General features: G+C 32.9%; 2 protein-coding genes and 2 non-coding genes across 5 annotated transcripts; 2 read left to right on the top strand and 2 right to left on the bottom strand.

The window, feature by feature from the left end:
• Positions 1-498: 498 nt before the first annotated feature.
• LOC113856747 lies at positions 499-659 on the bottom strand. Its single transcript, XR_003502981.1, has one exon. It is a non-coding gene; the product is annotated as a U1 spliceosomal RNA (small nuclear RNA).
• A 3,243-nt stretch (positions 660-3,902) lies between these two features.
• On the top strand, positions 3,903-6,277 carry LOC113855286 (protein LHCP TRANSLOCATION DEFECT). Its single transcript, XM_027486863.1, has 2 exons — positions 3,903-4,252; positions 5,948-6,277. The coding sequence occupies exons 1-2, from the start codon at positions 3,977-3,979 to the stop codon at positions 6,200-6,202; spliced, it is 531 nt and encodes a 176-aa protein (XP_027342664.1). The 5' UTR covers positions 3,903-3,976; the 3' UTR covers positions 6,203-6,277.
• LOC113856770 lies at positions 4,586-4,746 on the bottom strand. The gene has a single exon (XR_003503003.1). It is a non-coding gene; the product is annotated as a U1 spliceosomal RNA (small nuclear RNA).
• A 1,816-nt stretch (positions 6,278-8,093) lies between the features above and the next one.
• Positions 8,094-15,061, top strand: LOC113855292 (probable disease resistance protein At4g27220). 2 transcript variants are annotated; one of them, XM_027486875.1, is made up of 4 exons: positions 8,122-8,142; positions 8,284-8,348; positions 11,388-14,511; positions 14,669-15,060. In XM_027486875.1, exons 3-4 carry the CDS (start codon positions 11,403-11,405, stop codon positions 14,683-14,685), a joined length of 3,126 nt encoding a protein of 1,041 aa, XP_027342676.1. In that variant the 5' UTR covers positions 8,122-8,142; positions 8,284-8,348; positions 11,388-11,402; the 3' UTR covers positions 14,686-15,060. The 2 variants fall into 2 exon arrangements, with proteins under 2 accessions (XP_027342675.1, XP_027342676.1); XM_027486874.1 differs by lacking the exon at positions 8,284-8,348 and having other exon boundaries at positions 8,094-8,142; positions 11,388-14,507; positions 14,669-15,061.
• Positions 15,062-15,521: the final 460 nt, after the last annotated feature.

The raw sequence follows: 15,521 nt of genomic DNA, 5'->3' as shown, positions 1-15,521 counted from the left end.
ACTGATTCAAAAGCTTCAACTTCCTTGTCATAATTCTTTGGTTTTTAAAAATATTTCTTTGGCCGTGGCAAAAGTTATAAATATTGTCAATCATATTCTATAACTAATGCATGCGTTTCATTCCATTTATCAACACACTTACATTCTACCACTCCATAAGGGCTTGCCAAATAATTTTTACAACTTTCATCTAGGGAAGCTCCACAGCATCATTTGTATGGAAGTGCCAGTAGTTTACTTTACCAGTGGGCATTAACTAATTAAAAATGGAAAAAGTTAAAAACTTGTCCTATTTAGCTTGGTCTGATATAAGATAGATCAGACGCATTGCCAATTTGCTGAAAAATGTAAGTCTTTAGGGGACCAGATCATCCTGTGCATATCAACTATGGCTTAATACAGGAGAAAATGTAAGTAATTATTTTTCTTCACCTTTCTACACATATTAACATATTAACCCCACCTCCTGCCAATTGGACAACATTTACGGCTTAATTGGTAGGGGCCGCGCGAACGCAGGCCCCCACTACCACAAATTATGATGTAGGCTCTGCCACTTGGGCAGACCTTAGAGCAGCACCCCTCCCAAGTGCAATGGAGGTCACTGCCCTAGGCCATGGGCCTTCTTGATCACCCATTGACCCCATCCAGGTAAGTATGTTGCTTTGTGTTGTATGCTTTCTTTTTATATCCTTTCCTTCATACTGCTTGTTTTAACACATTCGATGTGGGATTAATTGACACATGGTATTTTGCGAACTTAGCTCTACAAATAACAAGTGCTAGAAGATTGGTCTCCATTTGTCATTATGAATCTTTGTTTTCGTAAATAAATGGCAAAATAATGAGTAATAAGATTAGCCTCCATCATTAATGTCAACTAATACTGAACACCATTCAGGTTGCAACAAGCTTTTTGCCTTTAGGAGAACCACGACCAACATTCAGTACTCGAGTTGTATACTTCAACCATAACTTTTTGTTTGTTTAATATATGATACAATATCTAAATTCTATACGTTTTGGCACTTAACACTTCCATTTGCAGTTGTAGGAATCAATGTTCTCTTTTTCAAACTGATGATGTGAATTCAGATTCCCAAACTTTTCCTAATAGGAAATTTGAATTTACGAGATGAAAGCTTGGAGTTACGAAAAATAAAATCTCAAGGAGGTGTGTTAGAAACTGTATGTTCAAGAAATTACCTTGGTTAAAATCTGAGTTTGTGCTTACTTTTGAATACAAAAGTTTGTGAGCAGTTTTAGGTAAAATCAAATCTTAAAATAAGTTATGACCCTGCCCAACTCGCTGAGCTAAAAAGAGCACTGCTCAAAGGATTATTTTTTTTTCTTAAGAAAGATACTCTAAGGAGCTAAATCTGCATTTGGTTTTCATAAAAAGAATGCACTACGTTAAACGATTAGAGCAAAGATTGGACAAGAAAATGGAGAAAAATTTGAGAAACGAGTCTAAATATATGATTAAAAAGATACATGACTGAAAATGATAATTGCATGTTTTTTCTATGGTTTATGGAACTTCTGTTACCATTTGATGAGTCACTATCTCATCTAGAAAATTAAATATTTTTAATCATATTTCATTGAATTTAAATTATAAGTCAATGCAATTAATTAAGAAATTCAATGGAATGTTGTATTTGCTGAAAAATTTATGAATCACTCATATTCTAATGGCTGACAATTTTATTTTGAAGGGATTAAAAAGAAATTCTGCAATTGGACTTAAAGAACGAAAATTAAATGCTACAGGACACACTTTGTGGGGACACGAACTCTTATTTGTGGGAACACGATACTGACTGATACATATAAAAGCGAAAAAATTCTGAAAAGGCAGCATCTTTTATCTTTCCTTTTTAGAATATTCTAGAACACAGTTTCCTAGGTTTTACATACAGTTTTACGTAGAATAGGGTAACTAGGATATTTTCTTTACATCTTTGTTAGAGGATTAGGATAGGAACTTGGATTTCCCTCCCATCTTTTCTGATTTCTGTAGTAGAACAGTAACTCTTTTACTTTATCAGTTCATTGTAAGTTTTTCTGTGACTATGAATTTTGTTTCTACAATATATCTCTGTTTTAATTCATTTCCTTTCATAATGTCTAGCTAAATCTCTTTGGGGTTGAGTAAAGATGAACTTATATCTTTATCCATTGCAATGAACTAAACATTATATGTGACTCAAGATGGAAGCTTTAATCTAACTTTTTAATTCTGAACTTAATGTCTCGCTGTTCTACGTGAATGGAGTTGATGAAAAGAAGTTCATTACTGGAAAGTTGTGGACTTTCTTGGACTGGGGTTAAAATGCTTATTATGAATTGTCTAGGAATAGAAATTTATGATAATGTGGTCATATGGGTTTTATCCTTAATGCTGAACGTTTTTGGTTTACCTAAGGGATTAGGAGATTAAAAGTTGTTTTAGAACCAATTACAAGGAATTGGAGTTGGATAATTTAGACAACCTGACCATTAGATTGGCTATATTTTGAGTTACAAGTATATTTTAAGCAAGGGAAAAGGGATAAGGGATTCTAAACTCAACCCATTTATTAATATTTGCAAAAACCTATTTTCTCTATTTGAGTTATTTACATTCTGTAGTTCTGTTGCTTATTTTCTGTATTAAGTTTTACTTTTATCCATTTATTAATTGTAATTCCAGCACATTTACTTTCAATTTTATAATTCTGCTATGTTTAATTTCGTATTACTATATATACTTTGTTTTTTGTGACTCAACTAGTAATATTCTTATGGTTTGATACTTAACACTTATTCTTTCTCATCCTTATCGACAAGCATAAAAGTTAGTCTAAAAGCAACACTTTCACTATCTCCTTTGAATTATGACTCTTGAGTAAATTATATCCTTTGTTTTTAACTTCTAAATCAAGGTTTCAAAAAGCTGGATGTAGATCAATTATTTTGCGTGAAAGTTTTGAATAATCTAACTAAAAGAGAGATTGAATTTCTTCAAATTAGAGTTGATAGTGTAATCTTGAAGGAAAGAAAAAAGCTTCACTATATTAGAAAGTGTCTGTGACGAAAAAGAATCGATTTCTGCAAAATTGAAAATTATTTCTTGCCATCCAACGTTTATCGTAAATAGTAGTCTTAGAAAAATTTTAACAATAGTATCTTACTTTAGTTATCCTCCACGGGTTGAGATATAGGTCTTAGACTACTTATTGAAAAATACTAAAATAATTTATTAACCAATCACAATAAGTAAATTGTTGGTGGTCTAAAATTCAAATAGATTATCTTATAAGAAATCTTATATCCATAAGCAATGTAGCTTACCTTAAAAAGACTCCAACATTCTTTCTACAAAGTTGAAACGGCCCCCAATGTTGTATTTATAAGAAACTCATTCTTTTCTCACGGTTAAAATTCTATCAATAAGGGAGTTATTAATATTTAACATGTTAGTTTCAATAAAATAAAATTATATTGAAGATTTGAGCATAAAGTGAACCAAATTCACTTATAGATAAAATGTTGAAGATTGTTTCCTTACAATTTATTATTGCATAAATGACACCTAAAACTATCAAATTTAATCAACTCAATTCATTCCAGTTGGCACACTACGAGTTGAATTATAAAATAAATCCATTTAACCCAAACCACTTTTATTATATGTTAAAAAATAACATTAACTCATATCACAATAATTTCCCACTTTATTCATTTATATTTTATATTAAATTAAGTCCGTTCAGCTAAAAAACAAAACCACAACATTGTTGTCCTTATCACAACACGTGACCAAAATCATGTGAACGGCCTAAATGTTGCTGCACAGCTAGATAGAGTGCATGCCAAGCACCGTATCATTGCCCTATCTATCTTTCAATTTCAGACATGTGGATGGATAATAGAAACATAGACATAAGTGAAACTGAAGTGGAACAAGCAAATTTTGTTTTAGAACTCAAGAATGGCTTCTATCCCATGCATCACCCAGCAACCCATCACTTCTAAGTTTAACAATGCCTTTCCTTCACCACTTGTTTCTGCCCCAAACTTGGCTTCACGTTTTCTGGGTACCCGAAAAAGTGTTGGGTGGCTCAGCCTCACCTCTAGAATTGGACCCTCTAATGGTTCCAAAGCCACATGCTGGTTCAGGTTTGGTAAGAATGGTGTTGATGCTGAAGGTGCTGGCATTTATGGAAGCCAGTCCCGGGATGATTTTGATAGAGATGATGTTGAACAGGTTGGTAATTGAAATTCTCTATGTTGGTACTATTCCCATTGGTGTGTGGAATTGTTTCACACTTGTGCTTGTGGTTCTGCTACTTAGATATTTGTTTATTTATGAAATAAGAATTATGCTTCTATGTTAGTTTTTTGGTAAGAATTGTGCTTATGCATTACTGGTATGTGTTATCGTAATTTTCATTTTTTACAAATTTTTGAAGAGAAGCATGAGTGCAGATTCATTCATGCTTCAATGCTAGAGTAGGGTAGATCACAGTTTTGTTGAAACGAAATCTGGAAAAGGGAAGCATAATTTTATGTTTTCATATATAACAATTGAAACTAAACTAGGGGGGCCGCGCGAACGCTGGCCCCCGCTACCACAAATTATGATGTAGGAGCTGCTACTTGAGCAGACCTTAGGGAAGCAACCCTCCTAAGTGCAATGGAGATTGCTACCCTAGGCCATGGGCCTTCTTGATCACCCATTGACCCCATCCAGGTAAGTATGTTGCACCATGTTACCCACTTTGATTTTATATCTCATCCTCAACACTACTTTGTCTAAGTTTTCCAATGTGGGGTTCACTGGGGGCTTTGGAGGCACCCCTCTCATCCTCCATTTTCCTAAGAGTAAGACCTGCTTAATTTGTCTCATTGAGACAATAGTTGTGAATGACGTAGAAGGATCTTCTTCAACTAGTAAAATGATTTTCTTTTATTCTGGAAACCTTTAAGTGTCTGAAGACTGTAATTGATAGGAAAAAACTGAATATTCTGGGAAAGGGATATGTTGGTTAACTATGCTAAATGAACCTTCGTGAGGTTCTGAAGTTACTTTAAAGGAAGGAACAGACACAGCAATAAGTCATTTGGAAAATTATTATCTAAATTATCTCAATTAATGAACTTAAGATCATCTCATCTACTGTGCACATATCTGATATAATATGATGAATTCATCATAAATTTGATATCTTCAGAACTCCAAGACATTATTTGTCACAAATAAGACAAGCAAAGACATCGCCTAATTTTTCACTGCATTAGGATATAACCACTTTTCTTATGACCTTGAGGCATCTGTAGTAGCAGATTTCAAGAGTTTCTCTATATTTAAATGTATAGTTCAGTTGAAACACTGAAACTTATTGGGTATCTATTTTATTAAAATGCTGCATTAGAGGAAAAGTATGTTTGGCAGGCTCTGCATAGTCCATCATTGCTACTGGTTCTACTCAGGAAGAAATTTGAATTTGTCTTAGAAGTATTTATTTGACATTCCCCTTTTTCTACTACTTCAAATTGTTTTATTGCAGGCATTCTGAGTTTCAAATTTCCTCAACTAATCTACTTTCGAGAATACTATTAATTCAGTGTTGTTATTAGTATATTATTGGTTTTGTTAACTTAGAAAGGCTAAGTTTAAGCATATAAAGATAGTAAACTTTTACTAGAAAAGGAAACATTTATTATGTTGGAGATACAAAAGTGTATAATGCTTCATCTTTCAATAAAAATTTACTACTCTTTGGACTAATGTTAACAAAATAGATATTCTATAGCTTTACCTATTCTTTTATTGACTATCCTTAGGTATTTTAATTTGGAAATTCAGTTTTGTAGTTGAAAAAAATGCATGTGATTAGAAAATGATTTTATGGTCCAGCAGGATGCACAAGCTTTATAATTATATCATAATCTTTTGCAGTACTTCAACTATATGGGAATGCTCGCAGTAGAAGGATCATATGATAAAATGGAGGCTCTTCTAAGCCAAAACATACACCCTGTGGACATCCTTTTGCTGTTGGCTGCCTCAGAAGGTGACAAACCAAAAATTGAGGAACTCTTGAGAGCTGGAGCAAAATATGATGTAAAAGATGCGGATGGACGAACAGCTCTGGATAGGGCTAATGATGAAATTAAAGATTTCATTCTTAATTTTTCAGTGCAGAGGGCATGATTTTTTTTGTTGCCATTATAAGCCAGTTCAGCTACATATTTGTTTACATTTTCATAACTTTCAAACTATGTTAATTTATAATATATGCTTTGGATTGTCACAAGAATGAAGTTTATCTCAATAATCAGTGTATACACAATGACTAAACCTAGACATACTATACTAATTAAGAACATGTAACACTGCAACCTATAAAGTAGTTAATACAATCCAGATGGTGTGGACAATATTATATAGAATTGGGTTGCCATTTTGCAAATGAAACTCCCCTCTGCATATAACTTGTTGATACAAGTACAACCAACTCTTAAATTGCCAGTGCCAAGTGCACGGTATATTGCTGCTATTGTAATTATCTAGGTCCCATGAGCTTTTGTTAATGATCAAATTTGGCACAAGCTTTGGTGAACTTGTGTCATGAAATTTCTTTTGATTGTGAACATGTTCCAGCTTAAAATGTCTGATTTATTTCTTGCTGAGGTTGTAGAAGCTGTTAAGATAGATTAATTTAATAGGAATGAAACAAAGGTTTCTTAACTTATTTTTATATTTCATAATGTCATTTTTGCAAAATTGTCACGTAAATCCTCAATTCGCATGCCATGCATATTAAAATGAACCTGCTTATACTTACAGATGCTGAAGGCAATGTATACTTTTCATATATTTGAATGGGGCGTTTCACCTATACATTGCACATTACTTATTCACAATACCTGCATTTACAACTTTGTTGTTTGTACATGGTCGCATCCTACATCTTCTTTATCTCAGTACGTCTCTATCTTCTAAGTTGTGCTTTTCTTTAATTTTTCTTAACCACTGCGTCATAATCTTTTAGTACGTATCAATTCCTTCAAAATCATTTTTTCCTATTTCTAAATACGTTATTCTACACGAAGAGAGAGAACTTAGTTTAATTATGTTTCTTTTAAAACATTCAGCAAAACAAAATTGTTTGTGTCAAGTTGGCATCATATGGTAGAGACCTAATTGTGTGATCGACTGCAGTTTGAGAAACTAATGAGATGATTTTAAAAAGTTAGAGATTGATATACTCAACTCTTACGATATGTTCTTGGACTCGTTTTGGGGGGGAAGACTTCTCGTTAGTGTGGAAAGGAGTCGAAACAGAGCAGGCATAAACAAACTTCAAAGTTTAGTTGCAAATAAACTTAGTTAACAATGGAAGGCATATTATTAGAGTCAACTCATAGGTATACCTATCGCTTCATTTGTTAACCTATGCTTAATCTTAAAGTATTTTAATATTGGCTAGTAGACAATTTTTAAAGGATTGTAGAAAGACTTAGAAGGTTTGCTTTTCAAAAATTTAATGGAAAATGCAAATTTTGTAGCCTTCGCTGCTAATAACAGGGTGGAGTGGGCTGTTTCGATAATTTTGCACAGGGCCATGGTTCAAATTGTCTCATTTGTCCGGAAATATTCAATTGAAAATATTATTTTTGTTTCAAATTTGAAGTTACTCCTCAATAACACATTTTATATTCTCACTAAACTATATTGATATTTTTTGGAACATGAAGCAGTTTTTGAACATACGATTGGAAGCAACACTGAAGAAAAATGTCAGATAGATTAGTAAAATCCGTAAATTCACTAGCAGCAATATAACCTTGGCAGGCCAAGAAAGACCAATTGTCAAGCCTTTCAGAAATTGTTGATCAAGTGTAGGAAAAGATTGCATAGGAAATCATTTCCAGCAGGCATTATTGACCATTGACCAATTATAAAAAAAGATAAAATCAACAAAAGAGACAAGTGCATCCTAGCTGTACACTAAGATAAGAAAAGAAAGACATGCACACATGCACTGTTTAACGACACCAAGGTGAGGTTGTGCTGAGAAAGAGACACAAGATCACCTATTTCTCGCTGCATCTCCACTGGGGGTACTTAAGTCACTCGTCTCCATTCAGGTATAGATTTAGGTTACTCAATATCTTAACTTGTTTTGCTTCCTTATTTCCTAATTGCTCATAAAATCTGAACACTCTTTGGTTGAATCTAACTTGATATATTTTGTTTTTGTTTTGGGGTTTTTGATATGAACAAATCAGGTTTAGAACAATTTCAAGTTTCTTGAGAAGTGAGAACAGTGTGAGGTTTCACTTTTCATTTCTTGGTAACCAACTTCCCTTGGTCTTTCACTTTTATGTCATAGCATGTTTGTTAGTTGTTTCTTAGTTGTGTAATTCTGGATCTATAACAAATAACGGATATATTTTGTGTTTGATATGCTCTGTTATTTTAAACTTCAATGATGCTTCACGAATGTGTATTTGTGTGTCTATGAAATTAAAGTGCACACAGTATGCCCCTTGAAGAGAATTTTGTTCAGTTCACTTTTTCATCAAACATTAAATGAGAAAAATATATGGTGATTCAGACCTAATGATGTACTGAATAGGGAAACTAAGAAAGAAATCAATTTCTAGAAATCTGCATTTAGATGAAGCAGTAAATAAGCTAGGCTTACATTTAGCTATTGTAGGGACCAAAAGATGAGATAAGATACTAATAAAAATATTGTGGCACATTTAGCTACGGTGGTGAGGTTATCTGATGTTATGATTTTACCATGTTGAACAATAATTTGGTTAATCAAATTGAGTTCAATCAAGTATGCATTTAGTGCACATTTAGGTAATAACAATGGTTTTACAATGAGTGTCTTTGCCATAACTGAGAAGAAGCTGGTTGGTGTAATTGTTAATTGCTCCCACAACACACCTTTCCTTCTCTCTATTATGATCTTGCAATCCCCTGAATGTTCAAACAACTGATCAATTCTACACATTATCCAAATCCTTTTACATCATCCACTAAAAAGTCACTAGATTTCTAACCCATAAATTTTATAAACTCAATAATCAGTTTAATTTTTCAGATACTAAATGTTGAGAGAGAAGAGATTGATAGACATCAAGTGAAATTTGTGTGTTTGATATACGACCGAGAGCTTTATTTATAACTAGATGTAATTCCTGCGTTCCCGAGCAGATTTATAAAATTAATTTTATTTATAATAGTTAATAATAAAATTGTTATAAAAAATAATATTATTGGTAATTATTTTAAATCAGATTAATTATTATTATCAAACAAATAGGCTGTAGTAAAAAAATTAATTATTATATCATAAGTAAATATTCTACAATATATTCTAAATGAGAGCTTATTATTTGGGAAGTAAAGTGTTCCGGAAGCTACTTGCTTTCACATTTCACCACATATAGTATTAATTCAACTAGCAGTAAGAAATGGTTCTTTTTATCAAAACTTTGGGTTCAACCCATTAGAGCACCTAGTAAACAAAATATAAAAATTAGAAAACAATTTAATAAAAACCCAATTATGAGTATAAGCAAAAACAACAAAAACTTTACTGCAGGGCTAAACTACAACACAAAAATCAACAAAAATAAGAATCAATTTAACAAAAAAACAAGTAAAGAATAATAATTTTTGAAAATGTGAAAAATCGTGCCACTTTGCAAGAAATAATTGAGTACAACAAAAAAATTAATTCGTAAAAAAATTAATTCTTTAGAAAGACCTGAAAGCTCAAAGAAAGAAGTTAATGATTCAGATGACAATAATATGCATCATTAGACAATTATTTAGACATTCTAAAGAACAAACAGGGTTCTGTTTAGAACTAGGATTGTGTGATTGCAACGATTGCATCATTCCACAAATTAATGATTTAACATCATACAGGAGTTATAATTTCTATTATATATAAATTATAAGACTCCCCTTTAAGAACAAAATTCATTGGTAAACTTAATGAATTAACACAAAAAATAGAATAAATTGCATTAGAAGTTAAACCTATAGAAATGAAGGAAATATTCTCTAGGTTTAAAGAACTCCAAAATCAAGCAACAATGGAAGACTTACAAAATGAGATTAAAATAAAAAAAATATTTTAGAACTAAAATAAAATCAATTAACTTTAGAATATAGGTTAATTGAATTAGAAGGACAACAATTAATAAAATAAGTTAAATTAACAGAAGAAAAAGAACTTGAAATTTTTCAAATGTAATTATTAAGTTTAATCACAGCCCATAAATGGTGGCCTGAAATAATATTAGTAGTTGAAAAAAAAAAGTTTAATTTTATTATACTAATTGACTCAAGTGCAAATGCTAATCGTATACAAGAAGGTTTAATTCTTACAATTTTTTTTAATAAAAATAACTGTAAAAATAACAAGTGAAAATAGTAATAAAATGATAATTAATTACAAATTGTCTAAATTAAAAATTTGTAAAAATAAAATATGTTTTACAACAGCTTTAGTTATAATTAAAAATATGAACAATCAAATAGGAACTCTCTACTTAACATTGCTACATCCTTTTCAAATTAGTAATGTCGGATTATCTGCACAGGTAATTCCAGAAAAACAATAACTTTTTGAGTTTCTAAAAGCACCTAGGACAAGAAAACATAATCTATTACAAGAACCTTCAATAAAGGAAGAAAACATTATAGGAAGAAAACAAATCAAATAGTTTCTTAACAAAGAGATTCAAAACAAAAGAATAGAAGAACAACTGGAATCACCAAAAACAAAAATATAATAAGAATTTTCAACAAAGAATAGAGAAAGAATTTGCGAAACAAATTCTGTGGTTTTTCTCTTTATTAAGAAACTTTATTTGATTTGGTGTGGCTTTTTGCAAAATCCAAACCATGCCCACCAATATAGCTACAAGCTAACAGTTAAACAATGCATATGCTTCTTTCAAAAGTTCATGAGGATATAAGGTATGAAGCTTGCTTACTCTGAATATGCATATACTAAATGTCTATATGGTAAAATTAATTTGTTGCAATCCGAATTAGACTTTCACCTACTGTATAAGTTTGTTATTTATGTGTGATTAATCGAAAAGATGGAGGCCTTAATATTTTATCTCTTTTTTGCCATCCTAAAATAAGCTTATTCATATGTAGTGTAGGCTTCTAAGTGGGACTAAAATGTGAGTTATATTTGGAATTTCTTATTTACAAGTTCATCTACTTTCTTCAAATTGATTTAGCATGTGTAGAACTCTGAGTTGCTTCTTTGTCACCCAACAACTGACCTAACCATAAATTCCATATTGAAGCATCTTCCACTAACCTATGCCCACGATTCTATTGTTAGGTTGCATTTGATTTGATGGCTGATATTGTTCTCTCCATTGTGGCTAAAGTTGCTGAATATTTGGTGGAGCCAGTAATACATGAAGGAAAGTATTTTTTTTGTGTTAGTAGAGTAATCAAAGATCTGCAGAATGAAAAGGAGGAGCTGAAATCTGAAAGAGATAGCTTGCAGGACCGTGTTGAACAGGCGAAAGAGAGAACTGATCTAATTGAAAAACCTGTGGAAGAGTGGCTGAATAATGTGAAAAAGCTACTAGATGAGGTGGAAGATTTGGAGCAGAGGATGAGCACAACCGACAATTGCTTTCAAGGGCGTTGTCCAACTTGGAAAAGGTATTGTTTATGCAAGAAAATTGTAAAGAAGATAGAGGCAATGGGGAAATTCAAAGGAAAAAGCAATATTCATCCGTTTTCTCGCCGTTCTCCACTTCCAGGAATTCAGTATGAATCATCTGAAAATTTTACTTATTTTGAATCTACAAAAGTGGCTTACAATCAACTCTTGGAAGCAGTTCAAGATGATTGCATCAATATGATAGGGGTCTATGGGATGGGTGGATCTGGGAAAACAACTCTTGTAACAGAAGTGGGTAATAAGGCTGAGGAGTTGAATTTGTTTGACAAGGTTATATCAATTACAGTGTCTCAAACTCCAAACATTAAAAACATTCAAGGAAAAATGGCAGATATGTTAAACTTGAAATTGGATGAAGAAACTGAAGACGGAAGAGCACAACGGATATGGCTGACTTTGAGAGAAAAGCGAGTTCTTATAATAGTAGATGATATATGGGGAGAGTTCAAATTGAAGGATGTAGGGATTCGCTTAGACAATGAGTGCAAGAGCAGATGGAAGATCCTTATAACAACTCGTCGTCAAGAAATATGTGATTTACTGGACTGTCAAAAGAGGATTCATCTAGGTCTCTTATCTAATGATGAATCTTGGACTTTGTTCCAAAAGCATGCCAATATTGATAATGCCTTCTCTGAGTCATTGATGGATGTGCCGCTAAGACTTTGTGATGAATGTAAAGGACTACCCATTGCAATTGTAATTTTAGGATCTTCCTTGAAAGGAAAATCCAAAGATGAGTGGGAGGTGGCACTACAAACCTTAAGGTACTCAGAATCAATTGAAGATCACGAAGGTGTGAGAACTGCTCTAAGTTGTCTTAAATTGAGTTATGATTACTTAAAAAACAAGGATGCAGAGTTGCTCTTCTTGATGTGTTCGTTTTTTCCAGAAGACTCTAAAATCTCCAAAGAATATTTGATTAGATGTGGTGTTGGACTGGGTAGGGAAGGAGCATTTTCGTTAGCCTCAAGAAGAAGTCGGATCCAAGTAGGCATAAACAAACTTCTAGATTCTTGCTTGTTGATGCCTGCTGAGGAAAGCAGACACAACTGGCATGGATATAGTGAGGAAACAGTAAAGATGCATGACCTGGTTCGTGATGCAGCCATATGGATTGCCAAAAGATTGAATCACAAAAGTCTGGTAAATCTTGACAAACCACTTAGCACCTTGGCAGAGGATTATATTATAAGAGATTATTTTGCCGTTTTCTCATGGTGCGAGGAAAATAAAATTTCTTTTCAATGGGATGCTCCAAACCTTGAAATTCTCTTGCTACATATTGATAATTTGCATTCCTTGAATTTATCTTATGCTACATTTGAAGGAATAAAAGGGCTCAAGGTTTTCTCTATAATTCGTCCTTATCCTTTCTTTTCTAGTTCACAATTACTATCATTGCCTCAATCAACTCAGTTGTTGACCAATCTTCGAACTCTGTGCTTGAATGGATGGCAGTTAGATGACATTTCTTTCATATCAAGTTTAACTGCACTTGAGGTTCTTGACTTGCAAAGTTGTCACATCAATGAACTTCCCAATAAAATGGAAAATCTCAGTAGACTGAGGCTGCTAGATTTGACAAATTGTTTTATTCTACAGAAAAACTATAATGGAGCAATAGGGAAATGTTCGCAACTAGAGGAATTATATGCTTTAGGATGCAAACCAGAAGAGTACCTTTCTCAGAGCCTTATGGATATTGTTACATTGCCAAAGCTGCAGAGGTTTGTAATAAATACTATTAAGAAAAACAATGATCCAGATGTGGAGGAACATTTAAACAATGCCGGTAATATTTGTCCGGAAGGGGTGAGATTTCTATCACTAGATGTTTTTAATATCTCAAACTTGAAGACATCAAAACAAAATCTTCTGCAAATTGCTGAGATTGTTTGTTTGCAACACCTTCATGGAGGATGTAAAAATGTCATCCCAGACATGATTGGAGTTGTGGGAGCCATGAAAAATTTGAGTAGTCTCAGTCTTGATGATTGTGCAGATATAGAATGCCTCTTTGATACAACCACTGATCCTGTTTGTGTAGACTCACATGCTTTGATTCCCAAGTTGGTCGGGCTAGAGCTATTGAGATTGGAAAACTTGAAAGAAGTGTGTCAAGGTCAACCTTTGCAAGTGCTACGCCTCTTTGAGAAATTAGAAAAAATCTATATAAAAGATTGTTTCAAGCTGCATAGCATATTTCCATGGGAATGTAATTTACAGAACCTTAAGATTCTTGACATAGGCCACAATTTCGCTTGTGAAGCACTCTTCTCAATGTCTGTTGCTGAAAGTTTGCATCAGCTGCAAGAGCTCTATATTCATTGTTGTTATGCATTGAAACATATAATTGCAAGTGGAAGAGATCATTGTTTAAGTACAAGCAATGACATAGCTTCAGCGCCAACAAGTTCTCATTTTCGGATGTTGATGCCCAATATGAAAAGATTATACATTTCTCATTGTCCAAAGTTAGAGTCTATATTCCCAATCTTTTTTATTGGAGGACTTGCTCAACTGCAAGAGATAGCAATTGTTAATGCTCCTAAGCTTAAATATATATTTGGTGAATGTGATCAAGGGAATCATTCATCTCATTGGTATGAGGGCCAAATCATGCTCCCTCATTTAGAAGTTCTTACTCTAGAAAATCTTCAAAATCTCATTGGGATATGCCTTGAAAACTATCATGCAAAGTGGCCATTCGAAACAACTGTGTCAAATTGTCCAAAATTGACTCCATCAGAGACAACACCACCAGTTAGTTTGATTTAATTTCATACATTTTTTGGAATATGAATTTCACCAGATTTTAATTTGCATCTGATGCTTCATAGTTTTGTTTTATTTATACCATTTCCTTTATGATATTTGTAATCTCATTATTTGGTTAGTTTATCTTTTGAATATTGCATTTTCAGAAAGTTGTCCTTTGTGAGGATCAGCAAAAGAAGTTGGCCTCAAAAATAAAAAACTCGACATTAAGAGGTTTACCTCAATTAAACCTTATATCATGTGTGGGTCCTGCTCCCGGACAGATTCTGAGTCTCCAATGACTTCAAGATTTAAACGTCAGTCGATGCGAAAACTTGAAATCTCTGTTCTCCATGATGGTACATGCAAGCCTACCAGAGTTGCAATTCCTTACTATACATGACTGCCATAAATTGGAGCATATCATTGCAGAAAATGAAGAACTTGAGCACCTATCTAATGCTGAAGTATTCTTTGTAGAATTAAAAACTGATAGAGAAGAAAGATTATTTCTGTATTTCTCACTATTTTGTCAAATAATACAATGATCTATTCATAGGATGAAAAACTTAAATTCTATTAATAGGTATAAACTACAATCAAAACTCATTATACCCATTTATCAAAAAATAACTACTGACTCTTGACCTTTTATTCTAAAAAAAAGTTGAATTAAAACTATTAAAACTGACATTTAAGTTTATTCAACAAAATTCCCCCGTAAACTTAAATACTTCTGCCATCTTTCATGCCGATCAATTTCTTGTAGTTGTCGAAAAGTACCGTCGGTAGCGGTTTCGTAAAAATATCTACGACTTTATCTCGACTTGCCACGTGCACTAATTTCACATTTCTTTCTTTTACATGATCTCGAATGAAATAAAAGCGAATGTCAATGTGTTTGCTTCTCTCATGATTCACTGGGTTCTTTGCCAATTTAATTGCTGATTTATTGTCAACTCGTATCACAGTTACATCGATTTGTTGTTGCTCCAATTTGCCCAACAGATTTCTGAGCTA

The sequence above is a fragment of the Abrus precatorius genome, unplaced genomic scaffold, assembly GCF_003935025.1.
Source record: "Abrus precatorius isolate BTA unplaced genomic scaffold, Abrus_2018 Scaffold11, whole genome shotgun sequence".
Lineage (NCBI taxonomy): Eukaryota > Viridiplantae > Streptophyta > Magnoliopsida > Fabales > Fabaceae > Abrus > Abrus precatorius.
Note: the sequence above shows the minus strand (reverse complement) of the source record. Positions and strands in the feature narration are given on the sequence as shown.